The 20,800-nt window shown below is 35.5% G+C and overlaps 1 protein-coding gene across 1 annotated transcript; it reads left to right on the top strand.

Annotated features, from left to right (window-relative positions):
• The first annotated feature begins 9,481 nt into the window (after positions 1-9,481).
• Positions 9,482-20,070, top strand: LOC137927468 (uncharacterized). Its single transcript, XM_068771280.1, has 9 exons — positions 9,482-9,556; positions 11,816-11,890; positions 12,803-12,901; positions 14,006-14,104; positions 14,409-14,553; positions 16,214-16,305; positions 17,507-18,039; positions 19,049-19,104; positions 19,961-20,070. The coding sequence occupies exons 1-9, from the start codon at positions 9,482-9,484 to the stop codon at positions 20,035-20,037; spliced, it is 1,251 nt and encodes a 416-aa protein (XP_068627381.1). The 3' UTR covers positions 20,038-20,070.
• The last annotated feature ends 730 nt before the right edge of the window (positions 20,071-20,800 follow it).

Below are 20,800 nucleotides of genomic sequence, written 5' to 3'. Positions count from 1 at the left end.
AATGGTATGGAACTTGGTTTTCTAGTTATATATTGTCAATACATTGTCGTATTTTTTACAGCAGTAAATTATTTTCTAAATTACACTGACTTGGGATGCAATCAAGTCTAAAAAATATACAAAAATATTATTAAGAATGAAAAAATATATTTACTGTTGACATCTCACTTATTTTTAAAGTTAAGAGGATTAAATGTAATTATGAGGATTAAATGTAATTATGACGATGAAGTTAACAATGCACTGTCACGTGTTCTTTATTATTTATTTATTAAAACTCTTTTGTACACCATACACAATAAATAGGTGGAAAAAAAGAAACAATTCATACGGTACAAGAGGCGGTGTTATCGCACGAGGCATCTACCAGACAACCTGTGGAGATGAGAGACATGGATAGAACAGTTTAATGGTTCGATATTAAAAATTAAGTCTTAAATGGTCGTCTGAAGTGGCAGTGGTGGGAAGGGTCCCACTAGTGGGAACAATGGAGGCTTAGTGTTTTGCAGTGGGCTTCCATCGGCAGAAAAGAAGAAATGCTAAAACCAAAAATAATTTACACTTTATTAGTTTTAAAAATTCAAAATGGCGGCTTGCTTTTTACTTTAGCCATTACTTTTGATAAAAAGCTTCTGTGGAACCTTCATCTTTTAACACTGGCAGTTAAACTAACTCGACTCGATTGTAATATTAATTAAAAAATATATATTTTAGTTATTTTCATAGCATTCTCTCTTACGGTGTATTATTATGGAACAATGCCTCCGATACTTACAGAATATTTATAACCTAAAAATCTAAATTTTATCTGAGAGATATTTTAAAATAAATTTGTATTTTTACACTTGCACCGCAATACATATTATTTATACGTAATATTTAAAATAAATGACATTGATATATATCAAAAATAGTGACAAGCATATGATATATACAAGAAATAAAAATAAACTTGTAACTTTCATGTATCTGTATACATATATAATAAAGTTTAACAACATATATTAGACCTTCCTGCAATTTTTAAATCTAATATTAAATGTAAATTATTAAATGTGTAGAAATTAGTTAGTTGATTCATTTATATGGTTGATATTATAATGTACACATACAAACAGGGACTCTAGCTCGTGTAGCGCCCGTGTGCAATGAAACCCTGGCGCCCCCTAGGCCTGACCCCCTCCCCCGCGGCTATAACTATTAACTTTGCCGTCGTAACAAGAAAGTTTAGTTCATATTCCAACAAGCTATTTTATAAGTAGGTATAGCTTACAGTATGGTATTAGTTACGGCCTTTCTTATGACGGCAGAATAACACTCATTGTTTTTATGCCTGTAGCACATCTCTGTTGCGAAACTAAGCGGCGAACCGCGATAGATTCCAAGACGATGCTCTTAGCTGTCTCTGGGAGCGCCGCGCCCTCTGAGACGGAGGCTCTCGTGTGTATTGCACACCCTGCACTATAGGTTTAGCCGCCCCTGCATACCACATTGTTAAATATAATTTAGAAAGTGCAAAAGTTGAGTTTCTGTCCGGATGTTAGTACAACACTGGCAGCTGCCGGCAGCAGGCTGCTTGTAATGTTACAAATGACTTGATGATAAATACATATATATATCTAATATATAAAATTCTCGTGTCACGGTGTGCGAACTTGAACTCCTCCGAAACGGCTCGACCGATTTTTACCAAATTTAATATGCGTATTCAGTAGGTCTGAGAATCGGCTACTATCTATTTTCCATACCCCTAAGTGATAAGGGGGGTCCACCCCTAATTTTTTATTTTATTATGATACAGCATACAAAAATACATACAAACCTAAATTTTTACCCCTCTACGATCAACCCTTATCTTACATTTGTTAATTAAAAACTTTTTTTTGCAAAACAACGTATGCGGGATCAGCTAGTATATATATATATCCGAATTGTCGATTAAAGACTGGAGCCTGAGATCATCGTGTTGTGAAAGGCAGTGTCGTAACACGCAACCTACATGCAGAGGTCGCCTCGGCCGTGAGGCGAGAGGCTAACCTCTTTACTCTAGTGACGCGCTTTAACATGTATCGATATTATTAAATATATTAAATATTTAATCACCATCATCATATCTTAAGATATATGCCCACCGCAAGGCATAAGTCTTACGACGGATTTTTAGGACTGGAAAAAACGTTGGTATAGGTGCGTTTTATCAGACGGGGATTACTTTGAAAGGGGATGAAATTGATGACCTTAATTTTGGGTAAGAAAAAGACCAATATTTAGCCACTTCCGCACATGCAGTGGTTAAATCACTCATCTTGAGTGATTTAACGGTGGTAGTTGTGTGATTCGCACTGTTTGCGGCATAAGCATTTATCAGCGGGCTGGCGGGCGGTGCACTTTGTTGCACGACTACCACTGCATGTGCGGAAGTGGCTAAATATTGGTCCTTTTCTTACTTAGGATGGACTTCCCCAAATAACGCCTGATTCCATTAAATATTTAATTTTGGGTCACAATATAACATAGAATGGTGTTCACAGTGACCACATATATACGTCATGAGAAGAATGAAAGAAGAACGCAATTCGTTAGTGGATCGATTTGAATTAAGCTCCTATAATAAGAATTTTTCATAATTTACAAGAGCTACGACAATATGACAAGAATCTACAACAGTTTAGACGGGTTTTCTTTTCAGTGGTGTTGAATAGTTCACAGCTCGCAGAATAGATGACCATTGGTCTAACCTGATGGGCAAGCTCAGATCAGGACGTCCATCTACAAGCTGGACAGACGATCTAGTTGTATTCGTCGAAGAATACAAGCAAGACATTACCAGCTGTGGACTTTCTGAAATAATTATGACACTCTTCTTTAAGTTTAGAGCGTTGGAGGCTTTCGGTTTATAAGATAGACGGGGCCTCGAGGTACCAGAGCGAAAGGCATACTTACTGCCAGGTAGGTTGACGAGATCGTGGCTGCGGCTGGTCACGGGTGGCTCCAAGTTGCCAAAGGTCCACCACCACAACAAATTATTGCTAAATAAAGTCACTGTCCTAAATACGTTAGGAGAACAAGAAGCCATAATAGCCCTCAGTGTTTTAAGGCGTGAGATTACGACTAGAGATGGGTAAAATGTATCTCTGAGAAGAAAAGAGTGATTTATATGTTTTCGATCTTGGGATATATATCACTCTTTTATATCTTTAACTTATTTATCTCGGTGCGGCTGAGATAATAAGGCAGCTAACACTAAACATATATCCTTTATATTTTCAGCTCTTTTAGCTCAGACTTAGAACACGGTAAGGCGGAATAAAACGTGTGAAATATTCCTATTAAGCATTTCATGTCTTTGTCATAAAGCAACAACGCTAAACGCACGCGCGCGTGATGTCGTCGTTCCGAAAATCCGTAGTTTAAATTTTCAATACAAACATGCAATAGCTATCCGTCTCTCTCTTTTGCGTGTAAATTGCTATATAAGCCCATCTCTCTCTAACTCTGAGCGAGCCGCAAATCGTTATAAGTACAAAAACAGAGATACAATTGCAACGCGCGCGCTGGAGAGTGATTATATCTTTTGCAAAGATATATATCTTTCTTGTCTTTATCTCGCTAGTTACCCATCTCTAGATACGACCAATGTGTGTTACATATGATCACAGACGGACCTCAAGCGAGGTCTCTTACTTTAAACCAGACATTGCTTTAAAGTTCACGGACCCCTCCGTTCCGTGAACTCATACCGATGAAGCTGTAAAAGCCGCAAGGTTAGCAGCAATTACTTCTACAGAAACAGTACAGTACAGTACAGACATTGCAAATAAGAGAGAACGAATTCGAATAACCAACATAGTACAGAGGAAGGTGCCACTTTGGCAGGGCAGGCCTCATAGCGCGCAGAACAGATGGCTGATGAGGCCTTGAGGTCCGGAAGGTCAGTTTCAATTAGTCCCATTGGAAATCTATAGGGCAAGTATATCCAGCAGGATAATTTCTATGGCGATGATGACGATGGAACAAATTAAATTAGGATTCTAGTGACATTTATTAATAATAATATCAGTTTTATAAATAAGTTTTATAAAAATTAAATTAAAAAATTAAAATATTTTTATCGATATTGACATGTCAATCACAACACAATATCGATACGATATTTTCTCGATATCAAAAGCAACAGTTGGATCAAGTGCGTTCCGCGATCGACTCGGCCTCACGCTTATTGGTTGTACCAGCCTACACGTGTACTATATAATATCGGATGCCATTGGGTAAGTTATTATCGGAATTATTTAATCTGCATCAGAAATTGTTGTGTCATGAATAATTAAAATAAAATTCGCGCTCTTTTTCACGTCAAACGGCAAATGTCATTTAAAACTGTCGCTTCTTATGTCATGAATAATTAAAAAAAAATCGTGGTCTTTTACACGTCAAATGGCAAATGTCATTTCAATTTTTTTATGTCAATTTTTTTTCTTATTTTCAAAGAGTTTATTATTGTTGACAAAATAAGTATTATTATTTATCTGTTTTTGTTATATTTGTTTTAATTATTTAAAATATTGTGATATGGGTTATATATAACCTTTTGTAATCAAAGTAGATATTTAATAGACTGTCTGTACATATATAATAAATAATTTAAGAAAAATCGCGTTCTATCATATTTAGCCCTTCTATTATTCTTATACCGTATACAAGAAGTCCCTTTATTATTATTGAAATGATTTTATATTAATAAAAATACGAAGAAATGTAAAGTAATGACGTTCGAGTGATATCGTGTTTTTTTATTTATTCTAATTTGTATCGGTAGTGTTTTGTTTACATTTTTTTTTGCTTGTACTGCGTGCAGACTGTTGAGATATGGTTGCCGCTATTCGCCACGGATCTTTCTTCTCCCAGCTGCGAGTCACGGCAGCGTTTTATTATTATTTACAATTTTTTTATTAGTAAATACAGCTAGAATTTATATATAAGCAATACAATTTGGATGTTTTACTCAATTATACATTAGTTCGTACATTATTTTATTTCAAGTCGCTGCCCAAGCGCTAAAGACCGTTAAATGCCTTAAGGTTTAGGACAATGTGCCGGGCCAACTCATCAAAAGATTCTGTTGTAGATTTTTTCTTAAGAAGGTCCGGTAAGTTGAACGGAGGTATATTAAGGTTTTCACATAAAGTCACGTGGTTACGTCTTTTGAATTCGAATTGGAAGCAGTGTCTAAGTGGTGAAAACTCTCAATTATACATTATTTTATTTCAAGTCGCTGCCCAAGTGCTATAGACAATTAAATCCTTGAAGTTTATGTACACGATATCATGGTTTGGATACTATTTTTTGTAAAGTACATAACAGGGGTGACCAAACTGCGGCTCGCGTGTCAAGTGCGGCTCCTTGAACGATTATTTTTGGCTGCTATTGTATTTCAATATTTAAATTTATATAACCCATATCAGCTGCTGGAAAATCGAAACAAAAAACTGTCGTGAACAATTATTATTATTATTCCAGCACAGAATTAGCGAAATGCAAACACCGATCGTAATTAACTAACCGGCGTCTTAAGTATTGTTAGGAGTGCTGTCATATACGCGTGCATATATCTAACTTCAATGTACATATTTTGTACTTGTGTCATATAATTTCAATAAATATGATTTTTGTTAAATTTATTATTGTGTATTTAATTGCGGCTCTAAAAATTTCAAATTTCGAACAATGGCTCGAACTGTCAAAGAGCTTGACCACCCCTGATATATATTATCTTTTATTGAAATAAAAACATAAAAACATCGTCGTTTTAACTCATAGACGTATATTACAAGGCAATGGACTCCCCCACAGATATCTATGGGGGAATAAACTACAATCGCTACACTAGGCAAGCGGGTTGGCGATTGCACTGTGGTATTACAAGGATGCTACTTCACGGAAGGCTCTTTAGGAACAGGACTTCAGCATGAACTGTCTCTTATTATGCGCTGATAACTCAATGCTAGGACAATAGTCTCTTAGACTTATATACCACGTGCTAAGGGCGTTTTGTTCAACAAATAAAAATTTTCACTGATGTTGATTTATGGGATATCTCGCATACCTACGCTATATGCGCTTTCGTTGTCTTCGTTTCAGCTGAATACAATGTGCTAAGGGCGTTTTGTTCAACAAATAAATATTTTCACTGACGTTGATTTATGGGATATCTCGCATACCTACGCTATATGCGCTTTCGTTGTCTTCGTTTCAGCTGAATACAATGTGCTAAGGGCGTTTTGTTCAACAAATAAATATTTTCACTGACGTTGATTTATGGGATATCTCGCATACCTACGCTATATGCGCTTTCGTTGTCTTCGTTTCAGCTGAATACAATGTGCTAAGGGCGTTTTGTTCAACAAATAAATATTTTCACTGACGTTGATTTATGGGATATCTCGCATACCTACGCTATATGCGCTTTCGTTGTCTTCGTTTCAGCTGAATACAATGTGCTAAGGGCGTTTTGTTCAACAAATAAATATTTTCACTGACGTTGATTTATGGGATATCTCGCATACCTACGCTATATGCGCTTTCGTTGTCTTCGTTTCAGCTGAATACAATGTGCTAAGGGCGTTTTGTTCAACAAATAAATATTTTCACTGACGTTGATTTATGGGATATCTCGCATACCTACGCTATATGCGCTTTCGTTGTCTTCGTTTCAGCTGAATACAATGTGCTAAGGGCGTTTTGTTCAACAAATAAATATTTTCACTGACGTTGATTTATGGGATATCTCGCATACCTACGCTATATGCGCTTTCGTTGTCTTCGTTTCAGCTGAATACAATGTGCTAAGGGCGTTTTGTTCAACAAATAAATATTTTCACTGACGTTGATTTATGGGATATCTCGCATACCTACGCTATATGCGCTTTCGTTGTCTTCGTTTCAGCTGAATACAATGTGCTAAGGGCGTTTTGTTCAACAAATAAATATTTCCACTGACGTTGATTTATGGGACATTCCGCATGCCTTCGCTATATGGGATTTTTGTCTTCGTTTCAGCTAAATACATAGGCCTGCCCCAAAAATATTTATGGTGGTGATATAGTATATCCCCACCACGTTCGGCAGGCGGGTTGTGGTATTATGGTACGCAGGGGACGCTGCTGTCCATCTTCTTCAATTAATGCACAAAGTGTGAATTATATAAGATTGTATCACGGGAATTGAATCTGCGACCGCTGTACAAATAAACACATACATGTAATAAATAAAAATTGTCATTTTTTCGTGTTGATACGTTATAGCAGTAATTCCCAAAGTGGTCTATATCGACCCCTAGGGGTCTATCGCAACCTGCAAGGGGTCTACGTCAGCGAAAAAAAATTTAGGGGTCCATGAAATGAAAATGGGGGTACACTGATAGTACCTACTTACATCATAATATTTTACATAACAGATACAAAATTTTATATTGAGTAGTTTTAATTTAAATTCAATTACTAAATGTATAAATTAACATGTGTTTTTACTTTAAGTTTTTAACACTAAACTTCACTACAGTGAGAAATTTACAGGAAATCAATATCAGGTAAGTAGGGGGTCTATCCGACACGGAAAAACATGGCAAGGGGTCTACGACACAAAAAAGTTTCGGGAACTCTGCGTTGGAATTGTTTTTTTTTTTATTTAATATCATTTCACCAAAAATAGAATGTTTTTAAATATTGCAACATATAAATTATTTCTTTTTTGCTCGTTCATAGACATTTTCGCTTATTATGAAAATTAAATAAATTAAACAGAATCATTACAGTTTCACAGTAAGCTAAATTATTTTTACAATTTACATTACATGCTATATATAGATGGCACAATTGTTTTAATTTAAATTTTTAGTTTCTGTTATTTATTTACAATTTAAACTGTGCAGGAATATCATTTAATAAGGCGAATATAAATAGGTTAATATTCACCTTACGTAATAGATTTAATTATCTTTATTTGCAGTTTTAAGTGGTTAATATTCCATGTGCGGACAGGTTGAGGGTAAATATTCCAAGGAGGTGGTAGGCGTATTTACTCTGGGGAGAATATCCCGAAATAGAAAAACACCCTGTATCTAACTCACACCCAAGCTGGTAAACAAGGTTCTCATTAGCCAAGGCTACGGTACAGAGTCAGGTCCAACGCTGGTCATCCACGAGGCTCAGGGGCTGGAGAGCGAGGCGGTCATCGCTGTCCGTCAACAGACACCCTCGGGCTGTACAACAGTGTCACGCGGTAGCAATATCACGTCACACACGTGCGTGTATTGCACGGACGAGACTCAAGATGCGATCGCAAGATTTGACGTCGCACAGATACTGGCGCACAACTTGATGCCAATATGGAGTAGTGATGAGGAAGTGGTCGCACGGAACGTGATCTTATAAACTAGACATTGTTATGGCGTCGTTAAAATAGATCAAGAGACTTAGTAAACACTGTAATATACAAAGTGTTTCGTAAATATTAAACGTAAATATAAAAACAAAGGCACGGACACAAATATCTGTGGAATACAGAACCTAATATTTAAAAAATATGTTCCTTGTGCATTTGACAAAGGGTCCGTATACTAAATATCTCTTTGGTCGTTTATAAGGAGTAAATACTTTTAATTACTTATATAATCAATAAAATGTTTTGTCATTGTTTGACTATAAATCATTAAATGTTCTCAGTGAGATAGTTATAAGGTAACAACTGTAACTAATTTTATATTTCTAAGTTTCTAAGTTTGTACTTTCTTACTGTACTTTGTTACTGTTTATCTCCAATAAAGTAAATAAAGTAATCATATTTTCAATCACGCGATATCGCATTGTAGGCAATTCTATTTTTAAATTATTTAAAATATTTCCTAGAAAAAGATTCCAAAACGTCAAAACGTTCTTAATTAAAAAAAAAACGCGCGCCTTTTCATGTCAAATAGCCAATGTTTAATGAAACGTCATTCTCGTCAAAAGAGGTTTTAGTTGATTTATAATTATTTAACATTGTTTTAATTAATTACCAGTTAATTCTAACTTTTTATTTCACAATAACATTTAGCGGCTTAAAATATAATCACGACGTTAGATTTACATCGTATTATAGTTATAAATAATATTATTAGTGTGACCGGAGAGTAATGTCGTTTTCTTAAGTTAAATTCACACGACTATATTTTTAACAAGTTTTTATTTCTAATCAACAATATATTCACCTTCATTGTCAACAACCTTTTGCCGTCTAGTATACAAATCAATGTCGGAGCGGTAACAAATCAATCGGTTTTTCTGTAAAATATGTCGACAGAGACGATATTACTTTCCGACCCCCTTAACATTTTAATAAATTTTTATATACAAATCAATATTTAAATAGGATTGTTGTTTTTTTATACGAAATGTCAAGTTCTTTGTACATGTGGTAATGTAATAAATTTGTGCACAGATAAAATATGGAGTCTTGCGTAGCGGAGGCGGCCAGCGGAAGCGGAAGCGAGGAACGCCCGCCCGGCGTCCGGCTCGTCGTTGTAAGTATTGTAATGTTTTCCCGCCATTTTTACTGTCACACGCGCCATAGAACGCCATGTTGCGCTGTGCTATGAATTGTTAATGCGTTCTTGATGACTTACGGGAATGGCGTGAGCTTTAAAAATCCATCACCAGCTTCGAAAGTCAGTCGGTGGAGGCTTTGTCGGTTGGGAACTTGTGAGCCAGTATAATTTAAATCTAAATATATCTTATAAGAATTGTTTAAAAACGGCTTCTTCCCCGCATTTTTCTACGACGTTATGAAATCGTTTGTCCACCTTGGACGTTGTGTACATAAATCAGAACTTTATGGTCTCGGCCGGCTATGGCGTTAGAAGTTTCCAGGTGTAATATAAATAATTCCAGTATGTGACGACCGCTCACCGCACGAAAAAACGCGTGCGATGCTCAAAAATCATTCACCACACTTCCTACCGTACGTTACGTAATCGGCGGCCTCCCGAAGACGCCGCCGCGAACAGCGTGGGCGATCCGAGGTAGGATCAGTATCCTTCCTTAGATTGTCGAGTGGTCCACACTGCCGTCAACACTTAACTCCTCATTCAGTACACTATCAGTAACACTGACCAGACAGGCGCGCTAGCCGCGAGTTCTGCCGACTGGGTCGCGCTGGGTTTGTGTCCTCGAGGGCTGGCTGGGTGAGCCCCGCTGCTACTATCTCGCGGCCACTGTGTGACTTCCTCGTCTCCCCGCCGAGTACTGATACGGGTTTGGAAACTCGAATCCTGTAATTTTATATAGTTCACGGATCCCTCCGTTCCGTGAATTCGTTTCCGATGAAGCTGTAAAAGCCGCAAGACTAACAGCAAAAACTTCACATGAGACAATAGACAATAAATTCTATATTAACAAAGAAAACTCGACAAATACATGACCTATATATATGTTTGCGTATTGTTTTTCCTATCTGTAATACTTTATTCATTTTTTCAATGTACCAATTATTAAATATATTAATTTACTAGTATCTTTATTTTGTATTGTTCCGTTATAAAAAGAAAAATATGTATTTATAATAAAAAATTGGTAGTTAATTAATTAAAATGGTTAGTGTATGTTGGCGACAAAAAAAGCACACAAAGAAAAATATATATGTATTTAATTACTTAAGGGTAGCGGACACAAGGCCTGGTCTAATCTTACACCGCAGCTCGGTACTCCCCTGATGGTGGTGGTGGTGGTCAGCCGCACGATCTCCCAGGAGGTTGCAGTATGTGTCGGTTCCGGTGCACGGTGATATAATTTCAACGGTGTAAAACTTGCAGCATAAAACTTGCAGCATAAAACTTGCAGCATAAAACTTGCAGCATAAAACTTGCAGCATAAAACTTGCAATGTAAGAAGCGTAAAACTTGCAGTATAAAACTCGTAGTATAAACTTTGCACCTGTGAATAAATGTCACAGTTATGATATACATATATAAGTATATGTACAAATTGCTCCGCTGACAGTAAACCCCGAGATGGCTTGCGACGAAGGAAGGGCAGAAACCGAAAGCAGTTGGTGTGATCGTTTACTGTCAGAACGGAGTAACAAAATGTAAAGCATGTAAAACAATAATAGGAGAGATAAACAATTAAACAAATTAAAAAGTAATAATGAATACATAATGATGGAACTATGGACACAGACAAAATTTTGAGCTCTAACTTATAGATAAATGCTACTTAATATTAATGTCTTTATAATATTTGTTCAACACTTACCCCTTGGGGTGCGAGACGATGTAAAGGTTGTGGCGTGAACTAAATGATGCCCAGAGAATGAATAGGACCAAGGCGTGAATTTATAACGTAAATTCTAATTGGCCCCGGCGCGTGTGAAGACACATAGCTGGTGAACGCAACCGACACAAAGAGTGTGCGTCGGTGCGTGAGACGACACCTAGCTAGTGAACGCGACCGAGGCCTGGATCCTTCTCCCGAGCACTGGTGTAAACTCTGTGTGCTGGTGCGCGGGCGCATTGGAATTTTTGTTATAAAAACAAAGATCCGTTAAACCAATAGTATGCTCCCTCGACCCCACGCCACTTGAGACGTACCGTTACCCGCTAAGGGTTGAACAATTTTTTGCTGTATTGCGATTTATGAGACGTTTCTCGTGATTATATTTTTTTGGTTAAAATTTTAACTAAGATTTATGGGACGTTAACTTGCAACGTTACAGTATACATTATATAAGTATATTAATAACAAGTTCAATATTACTCAATATCTATTTTAATTTTATTCGCCAGCTAAACCTGCCAGAAGACGAGGGTGAAGGTCTGGGCTTCCGTCTGACTAGAACGCTTTGGGATCCATATCCGTGGGTAAGACTAGTGTTTATATTTTGTATACATATACTTTTGATGATTAACTTTCATCTTTATCATTGTGATCACCACGGTGATAAAACTTCTCTGCGACCTGGGTTGTGTCATCGGTTTACCTAGGGAAGGCATAGCTATGTCGGCTCGTGGTGGCGCCACTTGTGAACGTTTCGATCCCATTTTTTTTTTATTTTGACCCCCGCTATTGAGGGCCTCTCGTACCCCTATCTTGTGGTGGGACAGGGTTTTTTTTGGGCAATTTATTTTTTTCACTAAGTTTTTTTTTATTTCCGTTCTCTGCTTCCATTCTTCACATGATCTTTCATTCCATTCTTTTATACCACATTTCTTCTTTCTTATCCTTTTGCTCTGTTCCTCTATCATTCTTTCCGTTTCGATCCCATTGGTTGCACGGGCTACAGACGCCGCCCACCGCCACTTTAGAGGAGCATTTCTCCTTTCTTCGAATCTCCTCCTGATTCCATATACTTAAATGAATTTAAGATTTTTTGAATTTGAAACTTTGATACAATTTTTCACGGTGTCTTGTAAATATATTATGAATGTCCCCTATTTTTTTAATAACTAATAAACGAACAGAATGTTATCATAAATATATTGCGATGGGAAGGAAATAATATTGATTTCTCTAAACCACAGTTCCCCAATTTTTTTTTCGCTGACGTAGACCCCTTGCAGGTTGTCATAGACCCCTAGGGGTTGATATAGACCACTTTGGGAATCACTGTGTTAGATGATGACGACCTTTTAGCTGATGGGGTCCAAAGTTAGACAAAAACATGAAATTACATGTGAACCTAACAAATCTATATACACGCAATCAAAGATTTTTAACAGCTCTATTACAGTCCTAAAGTTGTGGTCTCTTAAAGCAGCATTGTGGTCACACAGGTTCGGGAGGTCACACCGGGGTCACGCGCGGACTCTGCCGGGCTTAAGACTGGGGACTGTTTGCTGCAGGCTGATGGAAAAGACCTCCTGGGGATGCCGGTAATGCTTCTAAACTCATATCTGATATTTTTTTTCAAATATTTTTCATGAAAGATTTTGGATGATGAGATTTGGATATTTTATTATAAACGTAAAAGCTTAAAAATTAGTTTTACTTTGGAAAGAGACAATCAGCTAATTTCGGCTTCGTAGAGCGTTATCTCTGTCGCACTAAACACAAACAGTCCGGTATCTATTAGGAGCTGTTACAACAAGTATCATTTGCTTCTTTTGATAATTATTTTTATTCTTTGTATAAAATACACCAATATTTCTGTAAGTGGCGGCTTTATGTTAGGTTAAAATAAGAAAAAACATGTTCACATTATGTTTACGTATTTAATTATTTATGAAAATTACAACTGTACATAATAAACACCATTATACCTGTTGTTCAAACATAAATACGCAAATAAAACATAAATCTGAAGCCTCCACTTATAAAATATTTTGTACTTTATATACTTACTTTTATACCTCACCTCTCTCTTTTATGCGTCGCTTTGTTTGTTTTACACTATCACTACATATGACAGTTTTTTTTTACAATTCTATATGGCTAGCATCTTGGACAATACACACTCAGATTTCTTATTTGCTTATATACAATATTTCAGTTAAATTTATCCTTACGGTATTGTCTGGTCCTTTCTTTTATTCCTGAATCTTATTTTTGCGTATTATATACCATACCTTCTTCTGGTAAAACTCCAGAAATTTTGGACGAAGTTCGTTGTTACTCATGAGGGAGACGATAGATGCTTTGGTGTAATGAAACTAGGATATATGTTGACTTATATAACATGTAGCATATGTTAAATAAATCCATTTTAAAATCGAATATCTCCATATTTCAAGTACCTGCGTGAAGGAGTGACGTCAATGATATTTAGTTTTGCGAACAGTACTTTGAATATAAAGTGTGCGAGTGAGCCGCCCCACTTTCAATGTCTATTATCTCTTTCCAACACTACCTCGCAATATTCTTTGAACTCCATACATGGGACATCATGTAATTACATACACAATGGTCTTGTACACACAGGAAATAAAAACTACGTTCCAAAGGTAAACTATGTTTGACATAAATTTGAATTTTGACAGGTCGGACAAGTTGCAGGGTTGATCAGAGGTGACGGCACCGGTGGTGGGGTCTCCCTCCTAGTCTGGAACTGCGGTGTGGACCCCAACGATGATCCAGAGGTATGTATTCTTTGTTATTATTCACCATCACCTTCTTTGATAGACCTCCGCAAAGTCTGAGATATCTTGTAGAACTTTATTATATATATGTACCCACAACCTTATTGAAGATGATATTAAGGCATTACGAGTTTAATTTTATTTCTTATATTTATTATCTGTCTGGTACTGTTTTTTATTTATTTTTGAAATACATACATGTTAAATTCTGATGAAGTTAGAAAGTACAAATTTCAATCGAACAATTTTGAGACAAATTCGTCGCGGGTTGTGAACGATAGATGATAAACGGTGATGTTTCCAGTTGCTTTGGAGCTGCGGAGGTGGTTCCCGGGGGGAGAGGTCCAGACGTGCTCTGGCTGGCGTCATCAGGGCCCTGGCTTGCTGTGTATGTGCGGCGACAGCTACCAAAGCCCTGACTTGTGCACGATCGCATCTCTACTGTGAAGGTAACTCTTTCACCCGAGCCCATGATGCATTTCGATGTCTTTTGTTCCACGAACAACTAAGTTTAGAAGGTATGTGTTCTAAATGAAGTAAAACAATGTGAAGTAAACGACATGGTTGTTCCAGATGAAATTATTACATTTTGTTTTTGATTTGACAAAATTTTTGTATACGTGTTTAGTATTTGGTATACGACTTTTCCGTATTAATGGCGGGGAAAAAAAGATTCAATTTATGTTCACGCTTTAAATCTATAGAGATTCGGAGCGTATTATAACAGAATAAATAGTAGATGTAAGAGTAAAGAAGTAAAAAAGTATGTGAAAAGAAGAATTAACACTTTGCCGTCCGCACGATTCGTAAATATCTGTTCGCTTGGCTTGAATTGTTATATTATACTAACCACGTGGTCAGTTCTCAACCCTGGAGGGGCGGCTAAACCTATAGTGCAAGGTGTGCAATGCACACGGGCGCCGCGGCGCTCCCTGAGACAGCTAAGAGCATCGTCTTGGAATCTATCGCGGTTCGCCGCTTAGTTTCGCAACAGAGATGTGCTACAGGCATAAAAACAATGAGTGTTATTCTGCCGTCATAAGAAGAAAGGCCGTAACTGATACCGTATGTAAGATATACCTACTTATAAAATAGCTTGTTGGAATATAAACAAAAGTTTCTTGTTACGACGGCAAAGTTAGTAGTTATAGCCGCGGGGGAGGGGGTCAGGCCTAAGGGGCGCCAGGGTTTCACTGCACACGGGCGCTACACGAGCTAGAGCCGCCTGTGGTTTGATGTGTACATTATAACATCAACCATGTAGCTAAGAGCATCATCTGGAACCATCATGGTACAACAATGATATGCCAAAAGCGGCCAGCCAGCGCTGTGGCGGCAGTTATCAAACGCGAGCGCTCTATAAGTGGCTTATTTTTCGAACATAGCCGCGGAGGGGTCAGGCCTGGGGGCGCCAAGGTTTCATTGCACACGGGAGCTAGATCTGCCCCTGCGACCCTGATTCCATGAAATTTTAAAGATATACATATGTAAATACGAAATTTGTTTCTTTTATATATTTGTTCATTTGCATTTTCTTTGGAATTTAGTTTATCACTTTCGTATGGTAAAAAAACAATCTCCGTCATGTAAGGCATTTCCACAAGACTTCCACATTTCGTTATTTATATTTTTGGAACATACATAACCAGTTGGTGTTGCTTTATGTGACCGGAAAGTCTGTCAATCGGATCATGATGAGACGCACGCGATGTAGTGGCAACTTCAAAGTTTTTCTCAGAAGCAGGCACGTGGTCTTTCGTGAAATCATCACTGTGGTGTCGCCAGAAGGCAGTTTAAAAAAATGTAAATACCCTGTGCCAAAATAAGATAGAAGAGTACAAATATCCCTAATAACGAATGTTATTAAAAAAATGTTGGTGCTCACATGTGAACATATAAAACTATATTTGTAAAGAACAAATTTTACGTTTCTTTCCAGCTCATAGCTGGACTGCCTTCTGAGTCGATATGCTTCCTATAGAGCTGATAATACCGACATTTTGTGTAGATTCTTGTTTCAGCTTACATAAAAATATTTTATTTGAAGGACAGTGAACTCTGAAAGAATCTGCAATTCCAGACATTCACAGCCTTTTTTTGTCATTACAGCCTGTTGGAATAGGCTGGAACGCTGCGCGCTTTGCAGAGAGAACTTACCTTCAAAGGATTCCCCTTACTCTAGAAATTTAGTCGCAGAACAGGTGAATGTAGATTTTAATTTTTATAACTATATGCATCTATTAAAATTCAACTGACGAGTGACCAGTAAATATTTTGCTGTAAAATCACTAAATTCTTATTTCAAAATATTAATTGATGTGCTACTAGTACATCCGTGTTAGGTTTCTGAAAGATTTCTTCAAGACATTCTTTTTAATCGTTGTTTAAACTGTGATTAAACATTTCACGTTAATATATATTAGAATTTTTGTTTACAAACCAGTCGCAGCTTCATTTTGACTCTAAGTAAGAAAAGGACCAATATATAGCTACTTCCGCACATGCAGTGGTAGTCGTGAAATAAAATGCACCGCCCGCCAGCCCGCTGATAAATGCGTATGCGGCAAACAATGCGAATTACACAACTGCCACCGTTAAATCACTCAACACATGTTTCACACCTCCACGGGGCATCTTCAGGAGTTATGTTACACCGATTAGTGCCAAACACAGAGTGACTAGAGTTTAGAGACACGACTACTACTGCATTAACGGAAGTAGCTACACATTGGTCCTTTTCTTACTTAGGATGGACTTCCGCAAAATAACGCCTGAATTCATTAGATCATTTTGACTCTTTATAATTAAGATATAATATTTGACAATACAGAGTGATTTAAAATTGATACAAAAACTTTAATATGGTGAAAGTATATCTCATTTGCTGTTAATTAGTGTACATACTATCTAAAAATCAATAGTTTTAAAAATAATAAATACCGTTATGATAATATATTAAGAAAAAGCATTTTTTTTAATTTGGCATTAGTACATATTAAAATTAATTATTATTTATTATCTGTCCCTACAAACTTTGTGTTGCTAGAAGTCATTGGCCTGTCATATTGTAATACAGAATGATTGATAATAGGTCAAAAGCTCTAAAAGGTTTTACAACAACTGAACTATACTTGTATTTAATCACTCTGTATAAAGAAATTGTCAATTAAAAACAGATTGGTAGTTTTTTAATTAAATATTTTAACTAATTATGCATCTTTTATGACACGTGTGTGCAGTTAACAGGAGTTTTAACAAGTCATTAACGAGAATTTTACTATTAATCATAGTTTAATCAAACATAACAATGTTTTCATGATAAACGGGAGATTAACCGTTGATTAAAATTGTTTGACCTATCAAAAACATGACATTAATGCTTCTTCTTCTCTAATTGCTTAGGTATTCGAAGCCATTGCAACGGAATACGAATTAAAAGACACGGTGAGAAGAACCTCCAAATGTACCTCAGCATACACCTCACCAGAGAGATCACCAAATATATCCCCCACTACAAGCAGAAGAGGTCAATACCAGCTCTCCATGATGACCAGGAACAAGCGAAACGCATCAACAGCTGACAAATTCTCATCAGACCCGAACCTACACCGTTCATCAAACAAACAAACAACACATCAACTTTCTACCAAAACGGTAGAATATTTATCCGCTGGCAACACTAGTAATGTCAGTTGCAATTGTAACATGCACAGATTAACACAGAATACAGATAGTGAAAACGATCAAACATTGCCACAGATACTAATAGAGGATACAGATAATAATAATTGTCCAATGAATTGTCACAATGCGGTGCAGCATAGGCTGGTGGCGAAGCTTCGTCAAGCGTGTTCCATGGCAGATCTTCAGAGCGCGTCTAGCCCTGGTAGTGGGCAGTCGAGGTCCTTGAATAACATTAGTTTAAGCAACCAATGGTATGTACATTTTTTTATACTTTTGTGACATAAGATCATTACAATAACTTTTAAACTTCAATTTAAAATTAAATTTGTGTTAGTTCGTAACAAACTATTTATTGAGGAGAACAGAGAAAGAAAAAAAGTTATTTTTTAATGACTGTATTAATAAATAATTTAAGACTTTAAAATGTTTGCAGTACCTGGTGATAAACATTGCATATTGACCTTTGGAAAGAGACAATCAGCTAATTTCGGCTTTATATACCGTTATCTCTGTCCCACGAAATACAACTGACAAAAAAATTGCTTAGGTAGTGTGGAACAGAGAAAGTGCTCTACAAAGCCGAAATTATCTGATTGTCTCTTTCCAAAGGTCAATGTGTAATATTTCTCACCATGTACTGTATTTACTTTTAACCTATTTTCAATCAACCTGTATAAAGCAATCTTTCTAAATTATTTTCCATTAGTTTTTTATTTTAATGTGACACGCCAGTAACATCTGGCAGTACAATGTCTGCAGGGTCTAATGTAGATATTGCTTTTTCTTACTATATTATGATTACATTATTAATTTTGTTTGAAAGTCTTGACTATTGGACTGTACCATACAGTAATTGACAGCCAATGAACTATAGATTCAGCCCCATTTTAGATATTCATATTTCATTTTACACCTATTTTCAATCACTTTGTATTATTACATATTGAATCTCAAAAGTAATATCTTAGCGGGCAGAAATGAGGCTACATGTATGTTTATATATACATATAAATATATATATTTATATATATGTGTGTGTGTTAGATTGTAAAAGTAAAGGATCTATAACTTTTTACTTTTTGTAAGTAATTAAAACAAAACATTTAACCTTTTGATAACTTGACTCCTCAGTGTTGATGTAAAAACCCAAAAACTGAATAATAAATAAATTGGTATTTTTCTTTCCACACAACTTATTTCCTAGTTATGTATGTGGCTGGAATGAAACCATATTTAATAAAGTAATTTTGTCTTTTTTAGCTGTGGACATAGCAACTCTTTGGACAATTTTAAATCAAATTGCATTGTAAGCTGTGGTAAGTTTTCAAAAATGATTACTTAAATATTTACCAAAGGACTAAACTACAACATTGTGACTGTAATCTTTGCCCAGAAGTGTTTTAAATAATTTTAAAATCAGCTATTATTCCATGTGTTATAGATCCTAAAGCTCTACGATTCATTATCATAGATTTTAATATATTTACAATCGAAGTTGTTGATGTCATGTTTTATAACTAGATTTACAAAAATGGCGGTTTTTTATTGTTTTTAAAAACGTCAAAGTTATAAATATTAAAAAAAATTAATTGTATGTTACTCGCTTATATGAAACATCGATATATTATAAATATTACAGGTTACAACCTTACCGCGATATACTAAATATTGCCCAAAAAAGACTTGGCTTTGATAAACAATTAAATATCTTAAGTTACTACGTTTTCTTTTAATGTCGATATAGGTTTATTACTTTAGTATTTATTTGACATATATAATTAGTGTTGTCATAATAAAAATTAAAAATTAATTACTTAGTATTGTTAAGAATAATAAGTTTCTTTGCCATTTTTAATGATTAATTTATTGAGAAAATAATGTCCGTGTTTAGCATAAACTTTAAAATTAAATGATATATTAAATTAAAAATAAAGCGGATTCTCTGTACCGTACTAACTAACTAACCGTAATAATTATAAAATTGAATTTGTAAAACAGTTATCTTAATTGAGAGAAATATTACAACTTCACTTACATTAGAGTAAAACAGTTACAGAAAAAATACATGATTATTTATATATATTAAGAATAACACATAAAAACTACATCGTACAAAAACTACATCGTTTTTATACATTAGTTGTTAATATGTTAATAATTTATATTTTTCAGATAAAGATAAACCCGTATACGTTCTGGCAGCCCCTCAGCCAATATACGTACTTGCGTGTGGTCATATGAAAAACTAAAAATTCGTGCCATTTATTTTTTATACCTGTAATTATTGCCATAATTATATTTTATTATAAAATAAATTGTTATTTTATTTTCTATCCTTACCGCAGCCTACATGTCGTTAAACAGAGAGTTTACAAAAAAGTTATTCAAATAAGTAGTAAAAAATCATTAGATTTAAATTACAGTATAAGGGCGTAGTAAGTATTTATATTTTAATACAACTTAAAACTTAATTGATCAGGTGTGGTATTAAGGACATTTGTAACAGTGTTCATAAAAAAATTGAATTTGGCTTATTGTGGAATCTTTCTGCAAAATTGCAAGCACTGGAGGACGGACATGGTAATTTATTTATTTTAGAATAATATTAAATTAAACAATTTTCAGTAATGAAGAATCAACCAGAGACAAGTACCAATCGTTTCTCTTGTAAGAAAATTGGCATTTTTTTGAACTGAAATTTCAAAAGATATGACTAACAACAAGAACAACAAAACAAAAGATATGTTTATCAATATATATTGAGATTGAACTAAAGTCACGCCTCTCTCAATAGAGGCTTCTGTCCTAATAGTGGCAACACTAAATGTATAATGAAGACAACGTTATACGTTGTCCGATCGTATTGATTATGGTCAAATTTATGAATATACTAAGACACTATTAAAACCCGTATATATTCTGAGCTAAACAAATATTTATATGATTAACATTACTCGTAGCTTTACATTTATATATTAAAAAACTTTAATGAAAAAATAATATCCTTAAAGA

Source organism: Battus philenor, unplaced genomic scaffold, assembly GCF_028537555.1.
Source record: "Battus philenor isolate CCGP_79_NKW_IND1 unplaced genomic scaffold, ilBatPhil1.0.hap1 SCAF_30, whole genome shotgun sequence".
Classification (NCBI taxonomy): domain Eukaryota; kingdom Metazoa; phylum Arthropoda; class Insecta; order Lepidoptera; family Papilionidae; genus Battus; species Battus philenor.
Note: the sequence above shows the minus strand (reverse complement) of the source record. Positions and strands in the feature narration are given on the sequence as shown.

What these genes read in the sequence shown, in the direction of transcription:
- LOC137927468 (XM_068771280.1), top strand. Translation starts at nt 9,482, where the DNA reads ATGGAGTCTTGCGTAGCGGAGGCGGCCAGCGGAAGCGGAAGCGAGGAA. An exon ending in AAGACCTCCTGGGGATGCCG is followed by an intron (nt 12,902 to 14,005) that starts GTAATGCTTCTA and finishes GAATTTTGACAG; the next exon opens with GTCGGACAAGTTGCAGGGTT. An exon ending in GAAATTTAGTCGCAGAACAG is followed by an intron (nt 16,306 to 17,506) that starts GTGAATGTAGAT and finishes CTAATTGCTTAG; the next exon opens with GTATTCGAAGCCATTGCAAC.